We start from the raw sequence: 25474 nt of genomic DNA on the forward strand, positions 1-25474 counted from the left end.
GACAATTGCTAATGCCGTTGGACAATACTATAATTCCTATGTTGTTCTAATATAAAAAAACGTATCAATGCATGCCGTCCTACCGAAGAGCATGCACATAGTCACATGGCGATAGCAATACAGCAAGATAGGAGTCCATCTTCATCATTTTAATTTCCCGCCTGCTTGCCGGCTCCACTGTGATTACTATCCCCTGTGCCAGAAAAGGTAGCATATCACTTGACTACATGATAGACATGAGTCTACTTAACCCTCACCTTTGAGCCCATTACACAAGCCGACCAGCCTGCAGTCTCACAAGTTGTGAACGAGTTGAATGCAACCCTACCCTACTTGCTATCGAAGTCAGCAATGGAATGCTAGTCGAAAACTAAGAGCAGAGCTCGGTTCAGCTATGAGTGAGAATAATATGTGCCAAGCTTGAGCAAGGTGGCATGCGACCACAATCCCCGGCGCCCTGAACTGATGTTATGTCGGTGTTCAACCGACATGGAGCTCCTGCTGGTGAAATCCTCCGAAGGGGACTAGTAATGTTCCATCTGCTGCACGAGGGTCGAGCATACTGACGTTCGGTCCGCCCTGGTTGGTTGGCCTCCGAATTAGGGCCGAAAGACTTCCTAGCCAGTCCCCTTGACCACGCTGCAGGGTGTTCGGCTCCCCGGACTAAACAGAGCCAGCCAGAGGTGCACGTGCGGCCCTCGACTGCCTCTGACGCCCCGCTTGGGGTTGCGGTGCCAAGCCGCTGGGAAGCCTTAGTGCCTGCGGAGCTGAGATCCCTGGCTGGAGATATCTACTACTATACTATAATTTCGTTACATCATAGTTAGTCGAGCAATTATTGTTGTCTTACCTTCCCCCTGTCTCCGCACATGAATGAAAAAGTGGTATGCCGGCATTCGGACGGATCTCGATTCCATCTCCCCACTTGCTAAGGTTTTGGCGTACCACACTCCCAACAATATCGGACGATGGCACCTTGGTCTTGGTCTTGGCCTTGGCCTTGGATTAGGAACAATCCTGCTGTCGACGGTCATTCACTATCCAGTAGTTATTCCCAGTCAGAGCCAAGAAAGGGCAGACTGTCATCGAATAGGAACATCCGCCTTGGCCGCGTGCTTCTCTCAACCCTCACTCTGTAGTCGCTTGGTGAAGCGTTGTCGTGTATCTGGGTGGATACGCTCTTCACTGCCAGGGTACCGAGTCGTTTGCGCCGTCAGCCCATGGAAAGGGCACATGGCCTCGCGTGCTGCTGCTTACCTTGCTGCCTGCTATTCTAGTTGTAGTACCAACGCCCGCTCTTCTCCTCTCCCCTGGCAGTATAAGAAGTCGCAACCCGCTCATTTCTCACTGGAAGTTGTCTCTCTCGTAGTTGACTGCTGATCATCCTCCTCATCTGTCGCTTCTCACCTGACGATTGCCAGCTTACTACCGTCAGAGAAAGTCATCTCACGATGAAGACTACTGTCGCTTTTCTGTTGGCGGCAGCCTCGGTGGCATATGCCCAGGTTACCAATGTGTCGGAGCCTTCCATATCTTCAATTGAGAAGGATGCTGCCACCATCAAGCCGTACTCGCCGGTGTCGAACGTTCAGGGACTTGCCTTCAACCGCTTCTTTCAGGTTTGGCTTGAGAACATCGTATGTGCCAGACTTTCGATCACTTTGGGGTGTACTCTTCTCTGACTTGTCATCTTATCCAGGACTATACGGATGCGGCCGCCGACGAGAATATGAAGTGGCTCGCCTCCCAGGGTATCACACTGTAAGTCTTAGGCCCAGTAAATGAGACCACCCAGAGTGAAGCAGATATTGAACGCTTCATAGGACCAACTTCCACGCCGTCACTCATCCTTCTGAGCCGAACTACTGCGCCTCCGCCGCTGGAGACACCTTCGGCATGGACAACGATGATTTCATTCAGATTCCCGCCAACGTGTCAACCATTGCCGATTTGTTCGACACCAAGGGCATTTCTTGGGGAGAGTATCAGGAGCACCAGCCCTACCCCGGTTTCCAGGGATTCAACTACTCCAACCAGAAGACTTACGACCCCGACTATGTTCGTAAGCACAACCCTCTCGTCCTGTTCAACTCCATCGCCGAGAACAGTACTCGGTTGCGCCAGATTAAGAACTTTACCAGCTTTGAGGACGACTTGGCCAGCCACAAGCTTCCTCAGTACGGCTTCGTTACTCCCAACATGACTAACGATGCGCACGACACCAACATCACATTTGGTGCGAAGTGGGAGCGCACCTGGGTTACTCCCTTGCTCAACAACTCCTACTTTATGAATGATACACTGCTTCTTCTGACTTTTGACGAGGACGAGACTTACGCTAAGCACAACAAAATCTTCAGCATTTTAGTTGGTGGTGTCATTCCTGATCACCTGAAGGGTACCACGGATGATACCTTCTACACCCACTACTCTGTCATCGCTTCCCTCTCCGCGAACTGGGGCTTGCCTTCTCTTGGACGCTGGGACTGCGGTGCTAACATCTTGGAGATTGTTGCGAACAAGACTGGCTATGTCAATTATAACGTTGACACCACCAACTTGCATGTCAACGAGACCTATCCCGGCCCGTTGTCTGCTGGCATTTATTCCAAGTACTCTTCTGTTTGGCCCAACCCCTTGACCAACGCCACCTGCTCCGCCGGTCATGGCATTTTGGACATTGTGAAGGAGACCTACGCCAACACTCAACCTACCTACAACTACACCAGCCCCTACCCCTATGACACCAAATCCGGCTACAACATCAATGTCACAGCGACCAAGAAGTCGACTACCTCCAGCACTAACTCCACCTCTTCTTCCTCTTCCCCTAGTCCTTCCACCAACGCCGGTATCTCCCTTGTGTCACCCAGCACTGGTCTGTCCGGTCTCGTCATGGGACTGATGCTCAGTTTGTTGTGAGGGTGATCTGCACTCGAGCTTGGGCTTAATTGTAAAGCGCCAGTTGCATTTGCAAATAGAACTGGGGCATAGGCGATATGAAGTAGGACAGAATCATGCAGAAGAGCGGCTTTAATGTATTTTATGAATGGTAATGACACTCACGAAATGAGAATTCAAAGCTCCGCTAATGGAGAACAGCACTGAATAGTTCAATAAATTCTTGATATTCTCCTTCCCGCAGAAGAAGCCGGTATTCGTAAATGCTTACAAAACATGTGACTGCGCAGTATGTCATCAAGGTAGTCAATTTGTTTCGAGTAGAGTTAGTGCAGCTAGTACAACTGGTTACGCGCAACGGCAACGCCAACCCTAAGTTGAAGAAAACAACATGCTATCTAACCACCAGCTATCAAGATCCTGCCTGGATCAAGATAGCTTTGGTCTCAAGATAACCATCCATGCTATGCAGAAAGCTCTCACGGCCCATTCCACTTCCCTTAAAGCCACCGAAGGGTATATCTTTCGGCATACAAGGACTCGTGCAATTCACACCGACAGTACCGGCCTCCAGCAGCTTCGACACTCGCACAGCCCGGTCAATATCCCTCGTGAAGACAGCCGCATACAAGCCGTACTCACTATCATTGGCTTTGGCGAGTACCTCTTCCTCCGTCCGGAATGTGTTGATGACAACTACAGGCCCGAAGATCTCCTCTTTCATAATCTGCGCATCCTCTGGAGCATTCTCGAACACCGTTGGCTTGATAAAATACCCATTCTTGGCATCACCTCCGAGTGTCAGTTCACCATCCTTCTCTCCAGCGAGTAAGTATGATTTGACTCGCTCATACTGTACCTGATCGACCTGTGGACCAAGGGTAGTCTCCTTGTCTAGAGGGTCTCCCAGAACCGCGGCTCCGAACATGCTTTTAAATGAACCCAGAAACTTGTCTGCCACAGACTCGTGTACGTAGATACGCGAGTTAGCATTGCAAGTCTGTCCACTAAAGATCTGGATACTGAATGAAGTCTGTGCTGCAGCAGATTCAAGGTCTGCATCGGGGAAGATAATGGCGGGTGTCTTGCCTCCCAATTCCGCATGCACTGTCTTCATGTTGGACAAAGCAGCATATGACTGGATCTTTCTCCCCGTCAATGTTGAGCCTGTGAAGCTGAGACAGCGCACTTCCATGTGTGAGGCTAGAATAGCACCGGTGGTTGGACCATAGCCAGAAAGCACATTGACCACACCTGGCGGGAAGCCAGCCTCAGCGATCAGTTTTGCTCCAAAAGCACACTGCTGAGTGTTAATTCTGCCAGTGAAAGGAGTCTTGGGATATTTGGTGAGATTGACTCACGGTAAGGGGAGCTTTCTCACTACTCTTCAGGACTATGGTGTTCCCAGCTGCCAACGCAGGAGCAATTTTGATGCCGAAGAAGGCGAACGGGACATTCCAAGGTATAATAGCAGCTACCACACCATATGGCTCCTTAGATGTTATGTTGAGCTGGCCGGGAGTATTCCAGCTAGATGACCCTTGGACGGTCCAGCCCGCTTCAGCAAAGTAGGAGAATGCATCAGCTGCAACGCTCGCATCGATGTAGCGGGACATTGGCTTCCCGGAAGACAATGCCTCTAAGCGGGCGAACTCTTGTTCGTGCTCACGGATGAGGGAGGCTAGTTTATGAAAGTATTTGCCTCTCTGGGTAGGTGAGAGATCCCTCCACGCAGGGAATGCGGCTTTCGCGCCTGCAACGGCATCGTTCACGTCGGCTTTATTTGCTTCGTGGACTAACAGTGTGTAAGTTCTGCTGGACTTTGATATAGCCTTGCTAACATACCATCCGCAGCTAGCTCTTGAGTAAAGGGATTGATCACAGGAAAAGTTTTGTCATCTGACGAGGGTCGAAACTATTATTTGAAACTGCAATGAGTACGGAAACAACCATTTGCAGGACATCGACCCTACCTCGCCGTTGATGAAAAGCCGCGTCTCGATTGGAGTCTGGGTATCATCAATCATCATGAAGTGATGGTGTCGACTAGGAAAGCACAATTACACCCTAGCAGAATCTAGCACAATGACTTCAGTATGTTCGAAAAATCAATCATTATATGCATGTCATAGCCATGCTGGCAGTAGAGTTTACTCATTCTAATACCAAATGTAACCAAGTTAGCTTGGCTGTTGACGCGTACAGGGCTCTGAAAGCAGGTCATCTACACATATAGCATGGAAGCAACCTGCGTCTCAAGGAACTTCACGTGAATATTGCTATGTATCTGGAGAAATGGGCAATCAAGCCCTACCGTTGTCGAGGTGGCATACAATGTCCCAGGTAACTTTTCTCAACTTCCTGGTACGAAAACGCCACCCCCGATCAACTCGGACAACACTACTATTGATTATCTGGAAAAGCAAGGCTAAACAAGGCAATCCAAGTTGCTTTTGATATCTCATAAAGGATTTCATTATATCATACATAGCGTGTTTATGGAGCCAGTCCCTCACGCTTCAAATCCTGGATACCCAAAGTATCCTGATCACCAGGGCGACGCTCAGACTCCAGCTTCACCTTGTCCTCAGGGCCACCAGGGCCGTTGAATTGTCCAGCCTTTGCGAGTCTGGAAAGCCAACTCATATTAGTACAACCCATACTTGATGGATGACACTGTGTGGGTGACAGAAGACTCACCGGCCGCGATCATCACGACTGCCTCCCTCCTCTTCTGGGATGGGCTTGCGGTCGCTGCCGGAAGCGCCTGCTTCTCTGCCAGTACGAATGCCTGTCTCGAACTTCCTGTCCACCATCTCGTTCACTCCAGACTCAAGGGCTGCAATTGTTCAGTACAAGGTTGTCGCAAAGGGTGGTGTGTGATCTCTAGACGATAGACATACTGGAATCGCTTTTAGGACCAAGGCCCTGCTTGGCCTGGTAGGAGTTGAGGTCCTTTTCGGCATCGTAAGCAATGCGAACCTTGTCGTAGTCGCTCATTGTGGTAGTGATAGTAGAGTTTGTTTTTGAGTGCTTAACAAGAGACTTGATAGAGTTTCTTCAATGGTGAGCGCTACAGAGTAAGTAGCAACAAATAGTCCGAACTATATATGTGCCATCTTCAGTGTCTTCGTCGTCAGGGACACTATGAGTATTGCATCATCCTACATCATAGATATGTAACGAGCAGTGCAGGAGTCTCCAGTCGAACCCCATTTCTTACTGCTGGAACCTGGTCTCGACATCCAACCCAAAGAGGTGCCCAGTTGGGATATGATATCATCACCCCCGTTACATCAAACCTCAGGCTCTACCCTTAAATCCAGCCCTAAGTAGTCATGTTCGATCGGGACTAGCTGCCAGGGTCCGGCCCTAGGGTTTTTCGGAAAGGAACAACCATGACCCGGACGGTCCCTCCTCGGCGGGGAAACCCGAAGGAGAGAATCCGTGAAGCCCGATGACTGGCGGCGAAGCTTGCCTTGGCCTTCATTGTTGCTTTGCTCCCTTCCCCGTCAAAGGATCCGATTTCGTGTCGACAGCCGGGATTTGAGACACCAAGCCTATATCTCTGTCCCATCTATATATCAAGTGGTCAGAGGCCCTGTTCTGGCCGTTCTTCGGTTTGGATCCAATTACCTTCCGAGCTACTACTTTGTAGTAGTAGTAACATCCCCCCTCCTTGACAGCTTCAAGCTGCCGACAATTATACATCCCATACAATGGCCCCAATCGTCGAGTTGGCTGGGGAGGCCAACCCCCTGACCCCGCATAATGTTCTCAATGCACTGGTTCTTGCAGCTAGCTCAACTCAGCAACAGGTGCAATCGGGCACCCAGCAACTCCAGAATTGGGAGAAGCAGGAGGGTTACTATACTTCGCTTCAGGTATATACCTCAGCTTCCCTCCACCTTGTGCTTTTCTCTACCACTCTATGCTCACGCAGTGCAGGATGTATTTCTGGACCATTCTGTTCCCCCTGAAGTTCGCTACCTCTCCATCATCCAGTTGAAGAACGGCATCGACAAGTATTGGCGAAAGACTGCGACAAAGTATGCGCGTTTTTACCCCCCTCGGATCGATACGTTGTGCAACAACAGACTGACCTCCTCAAGTGCCATCAAAAAGGAAGAAAAAGAACGCATAAAGACTAGGGCCTTACAAGCGGGTGTCGTCGAGCCGGCTCCTCTTCTGGCTCTTCACAATGCGTTGATGATCGCTAAGATCATGCGCTATGAATTTCCTCAGGACTGGTGAGTGCGGACGCGCTGGGAATTTACCTTGCATTGTTATTGATCATGTCTAGGCCGGATGCTATCACCTCACTCATTGCCCTCCTCCGCTCGTCTACCCAGCCTGGCGCGAACCCGTTGCAATTGCCCCGGACCCTTATCATCCTCCTACAAATCATCAAAGAATTGTCAACGGCCCGTCTGCAGAGAACCCGCGCGAATCTACAATCTGTTTCTCCAGAAATTTTCCATCTGTTGGGGAGCATATACGTGGACAAGGTGAACAACTGGGCTATTAACCTGGAACAAGGGGGCTTTGATGAGGCATCGTTGCTAGAGGTGATCGAGCAAAGCTTGGTCTCTCTCAAGGTCATCCGACGTCTCGTTATCGCCGGATATGAACACCCCAATCGCGATAAGGATATCTGTGACTTCTGGGTCCTGACCCATACCCACTTCAGTAGATTCCTGGGATTTATCAATGGCCCCGCCACAATGTCGGAGCCAATCCATAGGGCAGTCGAGAAACACTTGTTGCAACTTTCCAAGCTTCACGTCGAAATGGCCAAGGATCGCCCGGCATCTTTTGCGTTGCTCCCGGACAGTATACCGCTTGTCCAGTCCTACTGGACCCTAGTAGTCAAGTTGGGAGAAAACTACAGTCAATTGGGCGGGGATGGTGAGTCAGAGGGAAAGTCCCTGATGGAGAAGACTGGCCTCAGGGCTCTCCTTCTGATCAGGGCTTGCTCCAAGATGGCCTTCAACCCGGCGCAGACATTTAAGTACCAGACACCGCAAGACAAGGAGGAGAAGAAACAGTCCGTGGAACTCATCAAGGCCCAGCTGTTTACCCATGATTTCGTCGTCAACGTCATGGAGCTTCTCGTCACCCAGTTCTTCCGGTTCAGGAAGAACGACTTCCAGGAGTGGGAGGAAGATCCTGAAGAGTGGGAGAGGAAGGAGGAGGATATTGCCGAGGCCTGGGAATTCTCCATCCGGTCGTGCTCCGAGAAGCTCTTCCTTGACCTCGTCATCCATTTCAAGGAGTTGCTCATTCCGCGTCTTTTGACCGTCTTCTACAACTTCGCAAGTAAGCAACCTCCACCGAGCCATTCCAGAAGCATATCACTAACGATCTCAATAGGCCCTGATAATCACGACGTCCTGTTGAAGGATTCCTTGTACGCCGCCATTGGCCTGTCTGCAGCCAGTCTGGAGCAACATTTGGACTTCAACAAGTTTCTTGAGACGACACTTGTGCCCGAAGTCCAAATCCAAGAGCAGGGATACAATGTCCTCCGGAGACGTATAGCCATCGTCTTGGGCCAGTGGGTCCCCGTAAAGTCCAGTGAGCTCAACAGGAACGCCATCTACCAGATCTTCCAGCATCTTCTCAGCAAGCAAGACCCGTTGAACGACCTGGTGGTCCGCATTACCGCCGGACGGCAGCTCAAGAACGTGCTCGACCCCTTCGAGTTCTCCCCTACTGAGTTCCTGCCGTATGCACCGGCCATCCTGCAAGACCTAATGTCTCTTGTCCAAGAAGTCGAACTTTCAGAGACCAAGATGGGACTTCTCGACACAGTCCGAATGGCAGTTGTGAAGATGGAAGACCACGTAAGTGCCATCCTCACCTTACCTGCTCCACACCTCTAACAACCGAGTAGATCGCACCCTTCTCGGACCAAATCTTGTCCTTACTGCCCCCGCTATGGGAGAGCTCCGGCGAGGAGCATCTGATGAAGCAAGCCATCCTAACGCTGCTTTCATCCCTAATCCACTCCCTCAAGCAGGAATCCGTCAGATACCACTCCCTGATTCTGCCTCTCATCCAGAACTCCGTCGAACCAGGCTCTGTAAGCATCCCCCCTTCCCCCTCCAATCCATCCCTCACCCAACCCATCTAACCGCCGCACCCCAGGAAACCCTCATCTACCTCCTTGACGAAGCCCTCGACCTCTGGTCCGCCATCCTAATGCAAACGCCGGCCCCCGCCTCCCCCGAAATCCTCTCGCTGATCCCAGCCCTCTTCCCCATCTTCGAAGCCGCGACCGACAGCGTCCCCCAGGCGCTCCAAATCGCCGAATCCTACATCCTGCTCGCCCCACAAGAAATCCTCAGCGACCGCATCCGCTTCCCCCTCCTCGTCTCCTTCGAAACCCTCCTAAAACTCACCACCAAGCAACGCCTCGGCGTCGTCCCCCGCCTCGTCGAACTTCTCCTCCGCGGCGCCAACACCGTCGACAACGGCAGCGAAACCACCTACAGCATCATCACACGCTCCCTCCTCGACAGCTCCTTCCTGCCCGCCCTGCTCGAAGGCCTCCACTCCGCCCACGAAGCCAGCCAAACCACCGGCCCGAACCGCAAACAAACCTCCGTCTACGGCGTCGTCGAAACAGACTACTTCTCCGTCCTGGCGCGTCTCGCCCTCGCCTACCCCAAGATCTTCACGTCCGCCGTCTCCGCCGCCACCAACAGTCCCGAGGAATCCGTCCTCTCATGGCTCCTCACAGAATGGTTCCTCCACTACGATAACATCGGCAGCTCCACCCAGAAGAAACTCCACGCTCTGGCCCTCACTCAACTCCTTACCATCAACGGACCGGACTCTCAGCCCCCGTCTTATCTTCTCAATAACCTCCAGTCCTATCTAACCATGTGGACCGACATCGTCACTGAACTCGCCGAAGGCGCACACGATGGTAGTGGGGGTAATACTGATGATCCTCGTGGGGGTAGTGATTACTTGATCTACTGGAATAATGCCCAGACGGGGGCTGTTGATGAGCATGAGCCGCCGGAGAATGTGCGGCGTAGGGAATGGGATAACGAGGATGTGCTGCATAAGGTCAATATTCGAGACTTTATTCGGGAGAGATTGCATTCGTTGATTGTCGGGTGTGGTGGGGAGCAGAGGTTCCAGGAGGAGTGGTTGCTTAATGTTGATCGGGAGGTGGTTGCGTCGTTTGGGGCTTTGGGGTTGTTGTAGATCTGGAATTACGTTGAGATTTGTGGATGGTAGGAAGGGTTGGAAGGGAGAGAGTGGTGACTTGACATTTGTGTTCGCCCGTGTGTCATATCGTCTACTGGACAGTAACTTGCATCTTTATGGGATAGCATACTCTACATAGTTGAATACCCCTTACATAGATAGTAGCTCTGACTTCAGAGCTGAGCAATGAAATTATCATGCGAGTCTGACTTTAGTAAGTAGTGTAGAGGAAAAGGTAACCATAATAATAAGGAATGCAAGACTCAGTAAACATCAGTACCAGACGGGTTAAGCCCATTTATGAATCACGACGAATATGAAAGAATGACCAAGGATATCTTAGAGTAGAATCCAAACGTTCAAATACCAAGTTGACCGTTCAAGAACACTGGTGGGGGTATTGTCTATCAGTAGGCGAGGTAGGGAAGAGTTGGTTAGCCAGAAGGTCTTGCATGTCCCATCCTGGGGCACCCTCGGTCTTCCAGGTCCAGAAGAGCCATCCGCTCTTCATCTCGTAAGCCTCCAGCTGAGCCTCAATGTAACGACGGGTGTTCGCTTTCTCTTCAGCTGAGAAATCAGCTACAGAACCCGTGCTCTTGCCCGTGCAGTCACCGTACTTGGTGGTGGACATGTACGTGCCATCGTAGCGAGCGGCATTACCAACGCCGTTGAGATATTTGGCACAGTCAGTCAGAGCACCGGTCCATTCACCCACGACGACGGGCTTATCTGATTGCATCGTGTGCTGTGTGGCGAGAGAACACGCCGTTTTGACATGGTCATCGATGCTCATAGAAAGCAAACCGGTGTCAAATACTTGATAGTGATGCGTATCCATGGCAACATTGCTACCCTGCATGAAGCCGTTCCAGGACTCTACAGGCTGAAAGCCGTCCGACATGAATAAGGTAGTAGAGGGGTTGAGACGCTGGACATCGGCCAAAGCGCTGTAATAGTAGTTCTTGAGGCCACCCTCGTCTACGCCACCAGGAATGTTGGGTTCGTTGATGGCCTCGATCGCTGTGACGGTATCGGACTGAGCGTAACGCCTTGCAAGGGCGTCAAATGCGGTCATAGTCTGGTTGACCGTGTTCCCTTGCTGCCATTGGATGGGGCCTCGGTGTCCACTATTGTCAAAACCATTCTGAGAGCCCGGCGCTATGTTTCTGTCAGCAACCCAGAAATGAATTGCGCATGAAATCTCACAGCTTACCACCATGCAGATCAACGACAACCTTGAGACCAGCAGCTCTAGCCCAGGTGACCGCCTGGTCGAGATAGTCGATCTGACCGCTGACATATGGCTCACCATCAATGGGAGCAACGGCCCAGTATCCAATAGGGATGCGGACATGATTCAGTCCTGCCTGAGCCATACGATCAAAATCACTTTGCGTGACGAACGAGCTCCAGTGAGACGACAATTTGGCCTTAGCTTCGTCCTGGCCCAGCGTCTGACACAGGGTCCATTCATCTACCGCGCCACCCCCAGTACTGTCATAAAGTGAAGGTGTAATCCATGGCTCGGTCACCAGCCAGCCACCTAGATTGACACCTCGGACTATCTGACTCTTGTAATCGAAAGAGCTTGCGTTGTTTTGCCGGCGCCTATACTCAACAGTAAGTCAACGACCACAAACAGAAGGGAGAAGCTGGACATATCCGGCACGACTCACACTCGCGGCACAGCTTGTGCACTAGCAGCCAAAAGAGACAACGCCAAAAGCGCCTTCTTTACACCTTCCACAAACATATTGAGACACGGTTCGGATGAAGAATCAGCGAAAATTATCAGAAGGCTGGGATAGGATAATGCCGTCTATGGGAAGCCAGCACCGGATAGGATGGAATTCGCCTGCTTTAAGTAGAGGAGGCTGAACACGCTGGCTGCCAATCGACCGCAAGCAAACGACAAGCCGTCTCTCAGATCTGGATCGCCAAATGATCTGCAGAAATCTTAATATCAACTGGTCTGTTTGCAGATGCCGATCTCCAAGTCAACCACGATCTCCGCACTTGATCGTGAGATGAGACCCACCGAAAGCAGATGCACGACAAAGCGGTGCTCGTAAGGATAGTAGATAAGGTTGAGGGAGAATGATCCACAATAGAAAATGTGGAGAACAGGTTGTCTCTACTTTCCCGTGTCGTCGACAATGTTACAGCACCGCAATGACAACAGAAAGCTGTCTAGACTTAGCCCTGAAGTAAGACTTATTGATGTGTTGGATATCGATTCAGGCCGGCTGCATGGAAATACAGGATACGTGGACTTAGGCGCTAGTGAAGTCACTCTGACAGTGCAATAGATTTGAAGAATATAAACAGTGGAAAGGAGGAGAGAAACTGAGCACTGGTGATATAAGAGTGAGCCGGACACTCGCAGTCAAGATTTGCTAGGTCCTTACCCATCTATGGTTTGGATGGGAGGACTCTACCACTCAATTCGCGTGGTGGAGGAAGGAACGGCCCAGCCAAGACTCGTTCTCAAGGCACAGATGCGGCATTTGCATCGTTTTGGGCATTTACAGCCACTGTCGGCCAGGGGAGGCAAGGTAGAGAGACTCTGCCGCGGTGTAACATCTTCACCAATAACCCAGCTAATAGGTGCAGTAGCCTTACATGTAGCCAGGGGTCAATGCAACTGCTATGCAGTGCGCATGACCTGCGGTATCATCGTCAAGAGCAACCATCGTCGTCTTCATCCGCATGGAGCTGTTCGATGTCTATTGTTGCGTACTATTCTGGGGGTGGGTAACATCTCCGCGTGAGCAACGTGGCAAGTCATTGTGTGATGCTCGATCCGGCGAGTATCCAGAGGAAGAGGATACAGATCCGGAAGGCAATTACCAGAGGATAGCGCCGAGCCAAGACGAGGAAAGTAAGTATCGAAGGAAAGGAATGAAGAGGGAAAGGTTAAAAGCCCAAGAGCAAGTAGAAGAACTAGAACATGGCGGGGACGGATCCGGTGACACCCCATCACGTGGCCCCCTTCCAAGCTGGAACTTTGCTCCCCGCGCATCCAAGTTGAATCTGGAATCCGAAACAAGTTGCGTCTTCATCATTACGACGCATAGATCTCCCCAATTGGACCATGGTACGAGATCAGGAGTTCAAACGAGTGACCGGCTCATCACCCTGCCAAGGAACTTACTTCAACCTCCTTCCCAGGCACGCCCCAGGAGTTCGCGTCAGGCAACAGCAATTAAATGACTAACAGCTTTCCCTTGGTTAACTATTCCTCCAGACTCCATACCTCAGCCGCAGTGGATTCCAACGGTCGATAGTGTCTTGAAGTGGACGAACACCTGAATAATTAGGGGTGAATCATCCTCCATCCTTTCATACTCTACCACCAATCGAATCAATATGGGGACTGTGATTATATTTCAGGGGAACTATGGCCCCCCAAAGACCCAATGCCCACTTCTATACTAAATGGTGGAATCCAGTCCTATCATCTAGAAGCCCTGTTTAACAAGCCTTCTGGACAAATCATGAGCTCGAGTCAACTTCATTGGACTCGGATAAAGAACTCAAAGCGCTTTTTTTCTCCTTCGAGGCTAGGGGGCGGATACTAATGCGGAGAATTGCCCGGTTGACGTATGCGGCTGGGGACCAGGCCGAGCCACTTATGGAGCAAGTAATGCTGCTAGTTATACGGAAGAGAACGGAGGAATAGAGAGCCACCACATCTGAGAAATGCCCTTGCCCCTGAGCATGGTGACGATGAACAACCCAACTGCCGACGCTAAGTCGGCTCAGAGATCCGGACCGCCTCGCCGCCATCCCGTCTAGTGTGGCCTTGTTTGTGCCAACTTGGTTGGCGAATACTCCTTTGCCATATTCAGATGGACATTACTTACCGGCTCCCCGAACAGGGCGGCGGATGAGACTTCTGCCTACGCAGGTCAAGGTTGAGCACATGGACCATGTGGTTGAGGAGGCTGTGGTAGGACCTCACAAACTTTCGGGTTGAAGCTTCATGTCTCGTTTTACCCACCCTTCCGCTCTCGAATTAGTTAGATTATGTGACTGCTTGCTGTTGCTCTCCTTAACCCTCGAATACCGTAGATGCCATTACTAAAAGCTCAGATCCAAGTCTCTCGGAACTCGGAACCACGCATTGGAGACCCATAGTAACATAACCCCTACGTACGACTGCTACTCCGCTTCTGCTATCAGTCGGACCATCAAGACAATGGCAAAACATGCCTAACGGTGGTTTCAGAAATGCCGATCGTGGCGACAGCGGCGCTTTCATCTGTAGTCACGAGTACGTATCAACAAAAGAAAGAGCGGTGACCGTACCTGTCAGTGCGCACGCGAGTAGCAACTCTTTTCTCCGGTACCGACGCTCCTGTAATATGTGCCTGTAGATCAGATCCGTGATTTCGCATACGTTTCACCTAGCCCAGGACCAAGGACAGTAGGTGGACTGGGATGGCAGAGCAAGAAATCATTGGAGGCGGACCCCTAATGGAAGGCAAATGGAAAAGAGTCCGACGTTCTTTGTCGAGATCTCTGGTTTGGATCTAGCGAACGGAACTGTTGCTGATCAGCGAATAATGACCATGGATCTTTACTTAAGATGGGCAGTTAACGGTAGGGACTACCACACGGTTCTTGGCGGCCGCCTGCATCTCGGAAGCAATCAACATTCGATGTGCTGATGCGTAGCGTCTAGTGGACTAGGGTCAGATAACCATATTCGGACATCAGGCCTTTGGTGCCCGGCCGAGTCGGCGCAGATGTGACGGGATTTTTCTCCAAATTAGCCATTCCACTTCCAAGGGGAAACAATACCCGTCAGTGGAATCCAGTTGCCGGGTATAACCAGCGTATCGAATTGTGTAGCAGGTATCCATTTGGCGGGTGAACCGACCCATTCGTTTCAACGGCACTGGACCGCAGCGGACCGGAAGTCTGTGAGGCTGGCCTCGAACACACGGGAACCTCCTGCTTCGTATGTTGCCCACGGCCCTGTAGCCATTCAAGGAAGTTGTATTCAAGCGAATGGATGTGAGTACTATGACTACCCACGGTCTGCAAGGAAAAGACCATCCGGAAAGCTTGTAATCTGTGGAGCTGGGAATGATTTGGTTGCCCAAGATGGTTTGCCCACGCGGTCGGCTACTATGGGGCACCATTTCCATTAGCATTACGGACTCCACAGGAAGGGAGGAAGAGAATATTGCCTGCACTGGCAGACACTATTATGGTGTTGGAGCAGAATTAGAGCCATACGCACGCTGAACCAGTGATTGGTCAGGTTGACATCATAGCTTGTAGTGGAGCGTCTCAGGCCAGATGATGGCAAGGTAAGTAGACTAAGATAGGAGGAGGTTGTAAGATTGACTACTACTTCGTACGATCTTCTCAACTGCCGGGTAAGCGAAAGTGCCCAGCGATGATGTGAGGGGTCAGACTCCATCTAAGGATGACGATGACGATAGCATACTGGTGAAGCAGCGATTGCACTCAGAGTGAGGAGGACAACGGAAAGGCAATCCGAGAGTCGTGTGATCCACGGGAGACCTCAGTTGGTTGAGTTTGGATGGAATATGTCTATATGGCCTGATGTTTTAAGGAGAACCCGGTTCGACGCGATCAACTGCAGCACAGCCAATCGGAACAGAGCTTAGTCACCCGCCCCGACAGATCACATCCTCGACACTTTTTGGGCTGGACAGAAGAGAGAGATACCTCACATTAATATACGGGGCAATATATCTGACTTTGGTCGCAAGGAGAGACAGAGTTCTGGTTAATCAAATTGATGCATCGGTTGACCACAGACTCACTCATCTATCTAGACATTCCTTGAAGACGGAGCAGGGGTAGGGGTCACGAGCGAAGATGAAAGTCGCAGTACTCCGTAGTTAACTAGTAGTGAAGATGAGAAATACCACCGCGGTCCATGTTTAGACTCGGTCGCGCATCGGCTCCGACTCGTTTTGAGCCCGGCGGAGAAAGGGTTGGAGCCCAGATGACGACTGAGAGGGCGTTATTCCCGATGTTCTGAGGCGTTTGCCCCTTCTTCCTCTCTTCTTCCCGCCTAAGCGCCCTTACAGGGAAGCATCGAGATTATTTGCAGCCATTCCGATTAGCTGTCCATCAATTAGCGGACCCTCACTGGGTTGTGCCATCGACCTTTGGGCGAGCGTGTCATTCGGCAGCTTCCTTTGCACTAGTAGCATCTTCTCTCCAAAGTCAATTTTCTGGAGCCTTGAATTAGACGACCCTCTTGCTCATCATAATTTTTTTTGATGCATTTTTGCTTTTTTCTGTTCCTCTTTGTTGTGTCGTGGTTACTGAGAAAATCTGTAGGCTGTCAATCAGCTGCGTCGAATTGCCCCACGGCTCCAGACTGTCATGAAGAGTCTGGCCCGACACTGCCGGTTGAGTGGCCTTTTCTTGTTTCTGTCCCGGCCAGAACAGCAGGCTGTGATCAAAGAATTGAAGCAGAAGGTGGTATAATCTCATAGATACTGTGTAAGCGTGTTAGGACGAACAAACTAAAAAGATTAAAATAAGAATAAAAATAAAAACCATCAGCATCAGGTGCACTAAGTCGGTTTAAAGGCCGCATCAGACCACCAAGACTCCTCAAGGCACCAGATACTGACGGCAGGGAATAATATCGCCAAGGTTCGGGATCCCCCGTGGCCGTTGCGCGCTGTCTGGGCTGATGTTGGAACTTGGGTCTCTTTCCTCTCCTAGCCTGAAACCCCGTTGTCTTGCTTTTTTCCCTTGTGCCCACCATCACGATGGGTCCGCTCTTCTCCCTCCCTCCCCCCTTCCCGCGTGGAGGAGGGTCGGATGTCGGACTTGCTTGACTAACATCCATGTGTTGGGTCTCCCATTTGATATCCAGTCCAGTGGCCATGCATCCTTAGCCAACCCTATATAATCGCATGATGTCTCCATGCCTCCCACAAAATCTCAGTCCTCCCATTTTTCCATCTTCGACCTTCCAAGCTTCGATTTGACCCCAGGGGTTCGTGAAAAGCAATCAACCGCCCCTCTCGATCTAACCGAGACATCTTTCTATATTACCTGTTCCTCGAATATCCACTCATACACCCTCCTGCAAAGCCGAGGCTCCCAAAATGGAATTCACTCGCGAGCCCAATCGACCAATGAAGCATGTCGACCGCAAAGCCCTGTACACCCGCCTAGAGGCGCGCATCACGTACCTGCGAGACTTCCTGGACTTCAATTCAAGTTCGTCCACTTGCAACCTCGTTGCCTTCAGTCATCAACTAACCGCATGGGTGTAGGTGACGTCGAGGCATTGGTGGCAGGCTCCAAGTATATCAAGGCCCTGATCCCTGCCGTGGTCAACATCGTTTATAAGAAACTTCTCGAGTCCGACATCACCGCTCGTGCCTTCCACACTAGAGATACCGCCGACGATACCCCAGTTGAGGAGTTCTTCACAGAAGAAAGCCCCCAGATCCAACGTCGCAAGATGTTTTTGCGTTGGTACTTGATTAAGCTGTGTTCCGACCCTTCCCAGATGGAATTCTGGCGGTACTTGAACAAAGTTGGGTATGTCTTCCTATCTCTTAGCCGGTCAGTGTATACAAAGTATCATGTGACACTAACGGTCATAGAATGATGCACACTGCCCAGGAACGTCTGTACTCGCTCAACATCGAATACATCCATATCGGCGCTTGCCTCGGATTTATTCAAGATATCTTCACCGAAGCCCTCATGTCACATCCTCACCTGTCTCTCCCTCGCAAGACCGCCCTGGTTCGCGCCATCAGCAAAATCATCTGGATCCAGAACGACCTCTTCGCCAAGTGGAGAATCAGAGATGGCGAGGAGTATGCCGATGAGATGTCGGAGATAATGGTTGACGAAAAAGAAGGATATCTGGGTGAAAAGAAGATCCTGGGCGATAACAGCAGCACCTCTGCAAGCTCGAGTGAGGATGACCGCTCAAGCATTCACAGTGGCACGGTCCCTACTTCAACCCCGGCATGCCCCTTCGCAGATATGGCGAAGCCGGCGTCGGAAACCAAGATTTGGGCCGGGTCTAACTGAAACAGTCGGTTGTCTGGATGGTAATAGAACGTCACGGATGGTATACAGGTTTAAAGAGCATAGCGGGCGTCAGGCATATGTGTTCCGGGTATCTTGTTTGTTTCCTGGTTTTGTCGTTTCTAAACAAGTCGTTCGTGTCTTGGAGCATGCATGGATGGTGTTGGGGTTCACACAGGCGATATAGTAATTAAAGATATCCAGATTTAGATATTGTGACATCACTTCTCCTGCAGTTCTCGGACAGATCTATCCGCTGCACGTCCATACTCGGTGTCGAGGCTATGCCTCTCCTTACCTCTCTTAGGGTGTCTATAACAGAACAGAACAAAGTATATCAGTCAGAAGGTAATGGACGCTCCCTTCCTACCTCGGCAGTCTAGAATATGATCGGTGTCCCTTTTGAGACTGCGCACAGAGGTCCCCGACTGCTTTTTGTCAGCACCTTAGCTACCAAGTAGACCATCGCTGTCACTCTGGTTTGAATCCCAACCGACCCCGAGTTGAGGCATCTGCCGGAGTGGAGGCCACGAGCCGTGTCTACCAATAAGCAGACAAATTTCTGTTGCGGCAGCTGCGCTAGGGGGCCAAAAACTGACGATCATTGGATTCGTTGAAAGTAAGGCCCACACACTTCTTTGGGACAAACGATCTGGTGTCTCCAACGTTCGCAGCAAGGGAAAAGAGGATGGGACCTGCAGGATCCTAACGCAATCGTCCTGTGGGTGAGAGGACTTTGAAACTCTCAGTTACAACAACGATGTTTGAAGTAGTATACCCAATTCTGTGGGTTGTCCAGCTGCAACTACTAGTGAGGGTGACAGCCGAGGCGGCGCTGACAGGGGGCTAAAGCGTTACAACCGTCAACCTTATCTCCGGGTGGGGGGGAGTGCAGGAAAAAGGAGGAATTCCGCAGTCCGCACGCATGAAGTTGTGAGTCGCGACTTCAACCGTGGGAGAGTGATCCAGGGGGACTATCCACACAATGTGCCATCGGGAAGTCTCCCCCACTCAACAACCGAGTCATGATGACATTTTCCAACAGACGCGCACATCTGCCTGCCAATTAGTATGCAGACATGCAGAAGCTTCCGTAGTCACAGATGAGGGCCCTCCAAACCATGCGCCGGAAGGGCAATATCATTGACAATCTTTGACAATCTTTCGGCTCCATCACGTCGGGAAAAGTCCCGAAAATTGCCCCCTCACTTCTGTGGCTGCAGATGCAAGCAAAACCAGTGTCTGCGACTAACTAGATTATTGGGGTCTCGCGCTGTTCCATTATCGCGCCATTTGTTAGTCTTTGACCCCGTCTGTTTGACCCTTTCCCCTCATTCATTTTTTTTGCCCTGGCTTGTTGGTTCAACTTAACCCCATACCCTCTTGCTCATCTTTTGTCTCTCCACTTCTCTATCTATTTGTTCATCTCACCCTCTTCTCCCTCTCCCTCCCTCTCTCTTGTCCTTTCTAAATCTAATGCCCTATAGACCAACCCCTTCTATCTCCAATTAACCTTCGAAGAAGCCATGATTGCCAAAAATCCTAACGGAAATACCGCGGTTATCCCGCTTCTGATCAACAACGAGTCTTCTGTGACCGAGACGATATTTGACGTCACGAGCCCCGCGACGGGTGAGGTGATTGACCGTTGCGCCGGAGCAACAGTCGATGATGCCAACCGTGCTGTCGCGGCCGCGAAGGCCGCCTTCCCCGGATGGAGCAAGACCAAGCCGTACGACCGCAGGGATATCCTCATTAGGGCCGCGGATATTATGCTCTCCCGGAAAGAAGAATTGATTCGGTATCAGATGGAGGAGACAGGTGCGGGACGTATGTTTGTGGAGAAAACATTCATGCTGGGAGTCGGGTTCCTGAAGGACTTCGCGGCGCGAATCCCGTCTATCGAGGGTACAGTGCCGTCCGTTTCGGAAGATGGAGAGTGCGCAATGGTCATCAAGCAGCCATATGGCGTAGTACTAGGAATTGCGCCTTGGTATATTACCTATCTCCATTTCCACAAGGCATTTGCTCCGCGTCAGTCTCATGGTCGCTAACATTATCACCTCGGTAGGAATGCTCCCTACATCCTTGGAACCCGTGCAGTTGCTCTACCCCTCGCCGTAGGTAATACAACCATTTTGAAGGGATCAGAGCTGTCCCCAAAGTGTTTTTGGGCAATCGGAGACATCTATCGCGAAGCTGGTCTTCCTGCGGGATGTCTCAATGTCCTTTACCACCGTCCCTCGGACGCAGCGGCGGTCACGAACGCCCTCATCGCTCACCCGGCTGTGCGCAAGATCAATTTCACCGGTAGCACCACAGTGGGCTCAATCATTGCGTCCACTGCCGGCAAATATACGAAGCCGGTACTCCTCGAACTGGGAGGCAAAGCCTCGGCCATCGTCTTGGACGATGCCAACCTGGAAAAGGCCGCCATGTGCTGTGCACTGGGATCCTTTATGCATGTAAGAGCTTTGACGTTGGACAGTTTAGCCTGGAATTGCCTGCTGATTCGAACATAGTCCGGACAAATCTGCATGTCGACGGAACGCGTTATAGTACAGCGGTCTATTGCAGACAGGTTCAAGCAAATGATGGCGGAGGCGGTGGAGAAAGTATTTGGCAAGCACGGGCCGGCATTGGTCCTCGTTGCCCCTGCTGCAGTCAAAAAGAACAAGGAGCTGGTAGAGGATGCGCTTGCCAAAGGCGCCAACCTTGTCTATGGCGACACCGCAGCCATTGACCTGAACAACAGCAGCATGCGACCTGTGATCGTTGGAGATGTCGCCAAGAACATGGACATGTACTTCACGGAGTCGTTTGGCCCGACTGTATCCCTCATTGTCGTTGACAGCGAGGAAGACGCTGTGACACTGGCCAATGACACGGAGTACGGCCTTACTTCGGCGGTATTTACGGGTAACCTGTTCCGTGGTCTCAGGGTTGCCAAGCAGATTGAAGCAGGGTAAGTTTATGTTGGTCGAGATCACTCTCCGTCTGATCCGAAAGTGCCATCTGCTGACCCCTTTCGACTATGAATAGAGCTGTACACATAAACTCTCTGACCGTGCACGACGAACCTGTTCTTCCCCATGGCGGCTGGAAGAGCAGCGGATACGGTCGCTTCGGAGGAACCTCCGGTTACGACGAGTGGCTGCAAACCAAGACGATTACTTGGGTAGAATAAGGCAAGAGCGCAGACTGCACCGACTCGTAGCGCTCAACGATCCCTGGTCGGGTTTGTAATTGGAGGCCTTTGGGAAGTTGTCGTCCACTAGGAGGACGAATGAGAGGCCACATGAAGTAGACCGATGCCAATAGTTCGATATTGGGACCATGGCTGGCATTATTACAGCGAAGGGGACTGGACTGGACTGGACTGGACCCTTGATCGAAATACCCACTCAATGCAGGGTTCAGTAAAGCCCAGCAATACGAAGCACATCATCTTATTTGGCTTTTCGTTTTTTTAATTTTTTTAGCGATACCGGGAAGAGCCACTCCCGGTTGCATCCAAGCCTTTCTCAAGTCTGGACCAGTAGTCTTATCACTGCTCGCTGATGGGTGGCGACCGACTGTTACTGTAAATAGAGCGTGTATCCTGGGAGGCTTTGTCAAGCGCCGGAAGTCGTATACTGTGCACGACTGCAAGTACACGGAGGATTGTGTAGAACACTGCATGCACATCTTCGGATAAGTCCAATCCGGGATGCAATTGATCACAATTTCACCGACAGTCTTTGGTGAACGCGTGAACTAAACTAGAAAGCTTCCGCCACCTGTTATATCCACAGCAGATGGATCATGAGCAGTCAGACTGCAGGTCAGGTATTGGAGTCCGAGACATTTGAACTAGTCTCCGACGCCACTGGGAAAATTCCTGCACTCACCCACACGTGGTAAGCGATACGACTACATGCTGTGTGGGCAGCGGAATTTGGCTTCGAGCGGAGATAGCTTGCCAACACGAAGGTCACTGGCAGGCGTGCTCAATGCTCATGGGAAGCCATCCCGTTGTTTTTGTTTGGTTGATCTGCAAGGTACATACTTGCGGGAGTGCTTGTCCCTTGAAGGTTCGCAGTATGACGGGTCATTTTTTATTTTTTCTTGGTACGGAAGACCGAAAGGAAGGCATGTTATCAGTTATCGTGCCTTGTTAGTGGCATTGGCAGTCGGAACGAGGGTCCACTAACCCGGTCAGGAACGAGGAATGAGCGACAGGAACCGGAGAATCTTCACCCAACATAGCCATAGATGACTTCATTGAGGACGTTGATCACCGCTCTTGCGGGACTTGATTGTAGAACGGTCAGTTTGCAGCATGAATGTCTCGTTCCGAACCCCCTTGATAATCTGTTGATCTGCAGCCAGCGGGAGGAAAAAAGGGAGGGACTACGTGGGTAGTAGTAGTAGTAGTAGTAACCTGACTTTTTTGTGTTTCTCCGTAGCAATTTAGGCGACTATCCGATTACACGGGGGTGGGGACACCGGACAGGTTCCTTGGTGCCTTTTGGACTTTAGGAGAGGACACGAGATGGATTGGGTGCCTCTGGTCCCAATATTCGGAAGTGGTAATTAAACTCTGTGCCTGTCCACTTCGGTGATTAACGCTTCGGCCTCGTGGCGTGTCTATGTCTCATTTGTGCCAGACCAGGACTGACCGGAAGAAGCTGGCAAGGCTCCGGAAGGCGAAGCCAATCAAGCACCACTTTATGAGGGGCACTGATCCATCCATCGTAAAATTTACATGAGGGTAATTTCCCAGGTAATTTGCCCTGCGGGCTATGTCATTGAGAATGGAAAAGTCTCCGGATATTATTTGCCAGAAATGTGAGATGTGTGAGAGGGGAAAAAAAAAAACGCTCGAGCTTCTGGAAGTGAAACAAAGCTGGAAGGAGGAAGGAGAGGGACGAGCAGACGAGGAAAGGAGGTAAATGATGGTGTTTGTTTGTTTTGCGCGAATCCCTTGCGGGCCAAGTTCCACCAACAAACTTCTCTTTCTAACTCTTTTTCCCTTCCATCACAACAACATCCTCCCTTCTCCGTTCTCGGGGTTCCTCCGTTGTTCCTGACTTGGTCTGACATAAGGTTATGATTGTTTCACATGTCCCACGGCTTCGCCGGCTTAGAGCTGAGACCCTCTTCTGAGTCAAATGGTACCATTTTGCCGATATCGTGGCTAGTTCTCTTACTTTTACGCTCTGGATTATGGTACCGTTGGCATTAGTTTGATCTATTCCGTACTAATAACAAGCCTAGTTTTAGGCGGATATACACTGTTACCCACAGGTAGCATTTAGTAAATACCGCCTCCCAGTACTCTTAGGCTCCCACGCTCAGAGCCTTGATTCGATGTCTCTCCTAAAATTGCTAGGCTGTTAGCGCCCTGGCAGATGAACCCCCGCTCATCCCTCGTATCTGCGGTCTCAATTTATCTCATTTTCTGAGTGGCCCACGCCTCCCGAGTATCTTTGAGCATATCCACGATGGAGGGGAGCGATCCAAGCGGACTAACAGCGGACTAAACCGCCGTGTAAGCCAGTCAGAGAGTCATGCTGGCTTGAGGTGACATCGCCTATTCATTTTGCAAGGTTTAGTCGGGGAAGGGTAGGCCCCATACATTCCACCGTTCTCAAAGTTTACCAGACATCTCTTAGACTAACCATGCAATAGTAGGTAACTAGCAGTAGTCTTGAACGCTGTTCCTGAGCAAGTTCCCAATCAGCAATTTGAGAGAAAGAATAATTTCCCTTGACCCACCGGGAAATGAGCCGCAGATTTGGCGATGTTGGGCTTGGAGCCTGGTAGGTTGTAGTGAATGTCATCCCCTCCATAGGGGGGAATTGAGAGAGGGGGGCTGTGAAGGGACTTGTCCTACGCCTGTCACATCCCCATCATTCATATACTTGAATGTTCCTTTCCCCCCCTCCTCCTTCTCTTTCTCTCCTTCCCTTCTCACGATTTGACGTCCCTCGCATTTTCGCCCTCTCCCACGGTAGTCACTCCTTTGCACTACATACACGAAGTTTTACTTCCAGTCACTCTTTGGATTACACTCTCCAATATCCCTACCTACTATCATTCTTTACATCACACACAAGACACGAAAGTGAAATCGAAAAAATGCGTTTCTTCACCACTGCCCTCGTCTCTGCCCTTGCGGCCCTGGCCTCTGCCTACACTCAGCCCGACTACTCTCAGAGCCCCACCGGCAATGCCATCCTCACTCCCGAACTGAACCAGATTGTTCCTGCTGGCAAGCCCTTCGAGATCACCTGGGACCCTACTACCTCGGGTAGCGTGTCTCTGGTCCTTCTCCGCGGCCCCAGCACCAACGTTGTCCCCCTCGAGACCATCGTCGAAGACATCGGCAACTCTGGCAGTTACTCTTGGACTCCCAGCACCACCCTCGAGCCTGACACCACCCACTACGGCATCCTTCTCGTTGTCGAGGGCACTGGCCAGTACCAGTACTCCGTCCAGTTCGGCATCTCCAACCCTGCCTACTCTTCTTCTTCCTCTGTTGCCGCTGCTACTAGCACCACTGCCGCCGCTGCTGTGAGCTCTGATGCTTCCGAGACCAGCGTCATCATCAGCAAGATCACCAGCACTATCTGCCCTGAGACTGCCACGGCCACTGCCGATGTCAAGCCCACTTTCACCTCCGTCCCTGTGATCGGTGGCAACAAGCCCTCCAGCTTCGTCGTTGCTCCCACTGCCTCCGGCTCTGCCAGCCTCATCCGCAGCTCTGCCACTCCCTCCGGCACCCCTGCTGCCAGCAGCTCTTCCGTCTCCCCTGTCTTCACCGGTGCTGCTGACCGCAACGCCATCAGCCTCGGCGCCGTCGCCGTCGGTGTCGCTGCCGTCCTTGCTTTCTAAGCGGAGCAGCAATCCAGCATTCTTAGGGAATTTGTAAAGTGATGGAGGTTTGTACCTAGCTGAGACAGTTGTATGTACAAGAACGCGCAAGAGCGCGAGTGAGTTGTTGAGAGTATTTACGTTTGCAGCGATTCGATTCGATTCGTCGACTCTTTACTTATGACAATATACCCCCATAGTTAATGAGCAAGGGTAATAATAAGAGCATTGTATTATACCAGAGCTGCAATAATCATGAACATCTACTAGTATATCGTAAATCAGCCTTAGAAGGCTTTCCACACAGTAACGTAGGATAGACAATCTACACAGTAAGTAAATGATCTCCCACTAATGTTTCATCTAAATGGACCGAACCCCCATCGATCCTATCAATGACCGATAATCTAAGATGCCAATTTCCCTTCCATCCATC

The 25474-nt window shown here is 51.1% G+C and overlaps 9 protein-coding genes across 9 annotated transcripts; 6 read left to right on the plus strand and 3 right to left on the minus strand.

Annotated features, from left to right (window-relative positions):
- Positions 1-1451: 1451 nt before the first annotated feature.
- BO85DRAFT_490660 (acid phosphatase PHOa) lies at positions 1452-2922 on the plus strand (the record flags this gene model as incomplete). Its single annotated transcript, XM_025663669.1, has 3 exons — positions 1452-1637; positions 1700-1761; positions 1824-2922. The coding sequence occupies 3 exons, from the start codon at positions 1452-1454 to the stop codon at positions 2920-2922; spliced, it is 1347 nt and encodes a 448-aa protein (XP_025512929.1).
- Positions 2923-3313: 391 nt separating this feature from the next.
- On the minus strand, positions 3314-4931 carry BO85DRAFT_377658 (aldehyde dehydrogenase family protein; the record flags this gene model as incomplete). Its single annotated transcript, XM_025656270.1, has 4 exons — positions 3314-4201; positions 4263-4696; positions 4747-4816; positions 4875-4931. 4 exons carry the CDS (start codon positions 4929-4931, stop codon positions 3314-3316), a joined length of 1449 nt encoding a protein of 482 aa, XP_025512930.1.
- Positions 4932-5395: 464 nt separating this feature from the next.
- On the minus strand, positions 5396-6157 carry BO85DRAFT_522406 (uncharacterized protein; the record flags this gene model as incomplete). The annotated part of the gene is made up of 3 exons (XM_025665258.1): positions 5805-6157; positions 5602-5740; positions 5396-5530 (listed from the first exon to the last, which is right to left on the minus strand). The coding sequence occupies exons 1-3, from the start codon at positions 5899-5901 to the stop codon at positions 5398-5400; spliced, it is 369 nt and encodes a 122-aa protein (XP_025512931.1). The 5' UTR covers positions 5902-6157.
- A 228-nt stretch (positions 6158-6385) lies between these two features.
- Positions 6386-10313, plus strand: BO85DRAFT_89824 (putative importin 11). Its single transcript, XM_025665771.1, has 8 exons — positions 6386-6492; positions 6588-6785; positions 6850-6950; positions 7014-7151; positions 7205-8220; positions 8275-8747; positions 8798-8986; positions 9052-10313. The coding sequence occupies exons 2-8, from the start codon at positions 6621-6623 to the stop codon at positions 10120-10122; spliced, it is 3153 nt and encodes a 1050-aa protein (XP_025512932.1). The 5' UTR covers positions 6386-6492; positions 6588-6620; the 3' UTR covers positions 10123-10313.
- On the minus strand, positions 10079-11733 carry exg1 (glucan 1,3-beta-glucosidase). Its single transcript, XM_025660697.1, has 2 exons — positions 11339-11733; positions 10079-11283 (listed from the first exon to the last, which is right to left on the minus strand). Exons 1-2 carry the CDS (start codon positions 11499-11501, stop codon positions 10505-10507), a joined length of 942 nt encoding a protein of 313 aa, XP_025512933.1. The 5' UTR covers positions 11502-11733; the 3' UTR covers positions 10079-10504.
- A 928-nt stretch (positions 11734-12661) lies between these two features.
- On the plus strand, positions 12662-13668 carry BO85DRAFT_451903 (uncharacterized protein). The gene is made up of 2 exons (XM_025660698.1): positions 12662-12680; positions 12742-13668. Exon 2 carries the CDS (start codon positions 12835-12837, stop codon positions 13336-13338), a length of 504 nt encoding a protein of 167 aa, XP_025512934.1. The 5' UTR covers positions 12662-12680; positions 12742-12834; the 3' UTR covers positions 13339-13668.
- Positions 13669-16748: 3080 nt separating this feature from the next.
- Positions 16749-18489, plus strand: BO85DRAFT_451909 (protoglobin family protein). Its single transcript, XM_025660699.1, has 3 exons — positions 16749-17352; positions 17409-17679; positions 17745-18489. The coding sequence occupies exons 1-3, from the start codon at positions 17238-17240 to the stop codon at positions 18181-18183; spliced, it is 825 nt and encodes a 274-aa protein (XP_025512935.1). The 5' UTR covers positions 16749-17237; the 3' UTR covers positions 18184-18489.
- A 1029-nt stretch (positions 18490-19518) lies between these two features.
- On the plus strand, positions 19519-21638 carry BO85DRAFT_451912 (aldehyde dehydrogenase). The gene is made up of 4 exons (XM_025660700.1): positions 19519-20173; positions 20252-20645; positions 20703-21145; positions 21223-21638. Exons 1-4 carry the CDS (start codon positions 19707-19709, stop codon positions 21365-21367), a joined length of 1449 nt encoding a protein of 482 aa, XP_025512936.1. The 5' UTR covers positions 19519-19706; the 3' UTR covers positions 21368-21638.
- A 2017-nt stretch (positions 21639-23655) lies between these two features.
- On the plus strand, positions 23656-25312 carry BO85DRAFT_451916 (GPI anchored serine-threonine rich protein). Its single transcript, XM_025660701.1, has 2 exons — positions 23656-23787; positions 23854-25312. The coding sequence occupies exon 2, from the start codon at positions 24091-24093 to the stop codon at positions 25057-25059; it is 969 nt and encodes a 322-aa protein (XP_025512937.1). The 5' UTR covers positions 23656-23787; positions 23854-24090; the 3' UTR covers positions 25060-25312.
- Positions 25313-25474: the final 162 nt, after the last annotated feature.

This window comes from Aspergillus piperis (genome assembly GCF_003184755.1).
Source record: "Aspergillus piperis CBS 112811 unplaced genomic scaffold BO85scaffold_17, whole genome shotgun sequence".
NCBI classification, from domain to species: Eukaryota; Fungi; Ascomycota; class Eurotiomycetes; order Eurotiales; family Aspergillaceae; genus Aspergillus; species Aspergillus piperis.

Bases quoted from the DNA above. Each gene is read 5' to 3' on its own strand.
- BO85DRAFT_89824 (XM_025665771.1), top strand. From the start codon at position 6,621: ATGGCCCCAATCGTCGAGTTGGCTGGGGAGGCCAACCCCCTGACCCCG. The intron at 6,786-6,849 runs GTATATACCTCA...CACGCAGTGCAG, and splicing joins GTTACTATACTTCGCTTCAG to GATGTATTTCTGGACCATTC. The intron at 8,748-8,797 runs GTAAGTGCCATC...ACAACCGAGTAG, and splicing joins TTGTGAAGATGGAAGACCAC to ATCGCACCCTTCTCGGACCA.
- exg1 (XM_025660697.1), bottom strand. From the start codon at position 11,501: ATGGCTCAGGCAGGACTGAATCATGTCCGCATCCCTATTGGATACTGG. The intron at 11,284-11,338 runs GTAAGCTGTGAG...ACAGAAACATAG, and splicing joins TGTCGTTGATCTGCATGGTG to CGCCGGGCTCTCAGAATGGT.
- BO85DRAFT_451903 (XM_025660698.1), top strand. From the start codon at position 12,835: ATGGAGCTGTTCGATGTCTATTGTTGCGTACTATTCTGGGGGTGGGTA.
- BO85DRAFT_451909 (XM_025660699.1), top strand. From the start codon at position 17,238: ATGGAATTCACTCGCGAGCCCAATCGACCAATGAAGCATGTCGACCGC. The intron at 17,353-17,408 runs GTTCGTCCACTT...GCATGGGTGTAG, and splicing joins CTTCCTGGACTTCAATTCAA to GTGACGTCGAGGCATTGGTG. The intron at 17,680-17,744 runs GTATGTCTTCCT...TAACGGTCATAG, and splicing joins CGGTACTTGAACAAAGTTGG to AATGATGCACACTGCCCAGG.
- BO85DRAFT_451912 (XM_025660700.1), top strand. From the start codon at position 19,707: ATGATTGCCAAAAATCCTAACGGAAATACCGCGGTTATCCCGCTTCTG. The intron at 20,174-20,251 runs GTATATTACCTA...TCACCTCGGTAG, and splicing joins GTACTAGGAATTGCGCCTTG to GAATGCTCCCTACATCCTTG. The intron at 21,146-21,222 runs GTAAGTTTATGT...GACTATGAATAG, and splicing joins GCCAAGCAGATTGAAGCAGG to AGCTGTACACATAAACTCTC.
- BO85DRAFT_451916 (XM_025660701.1), top strand. From the start codon at position 24,091: ATGTTCCTTTCCCCCCCTCCTCCTTCTCTTTCTCTCCTTCCCTTCTCA.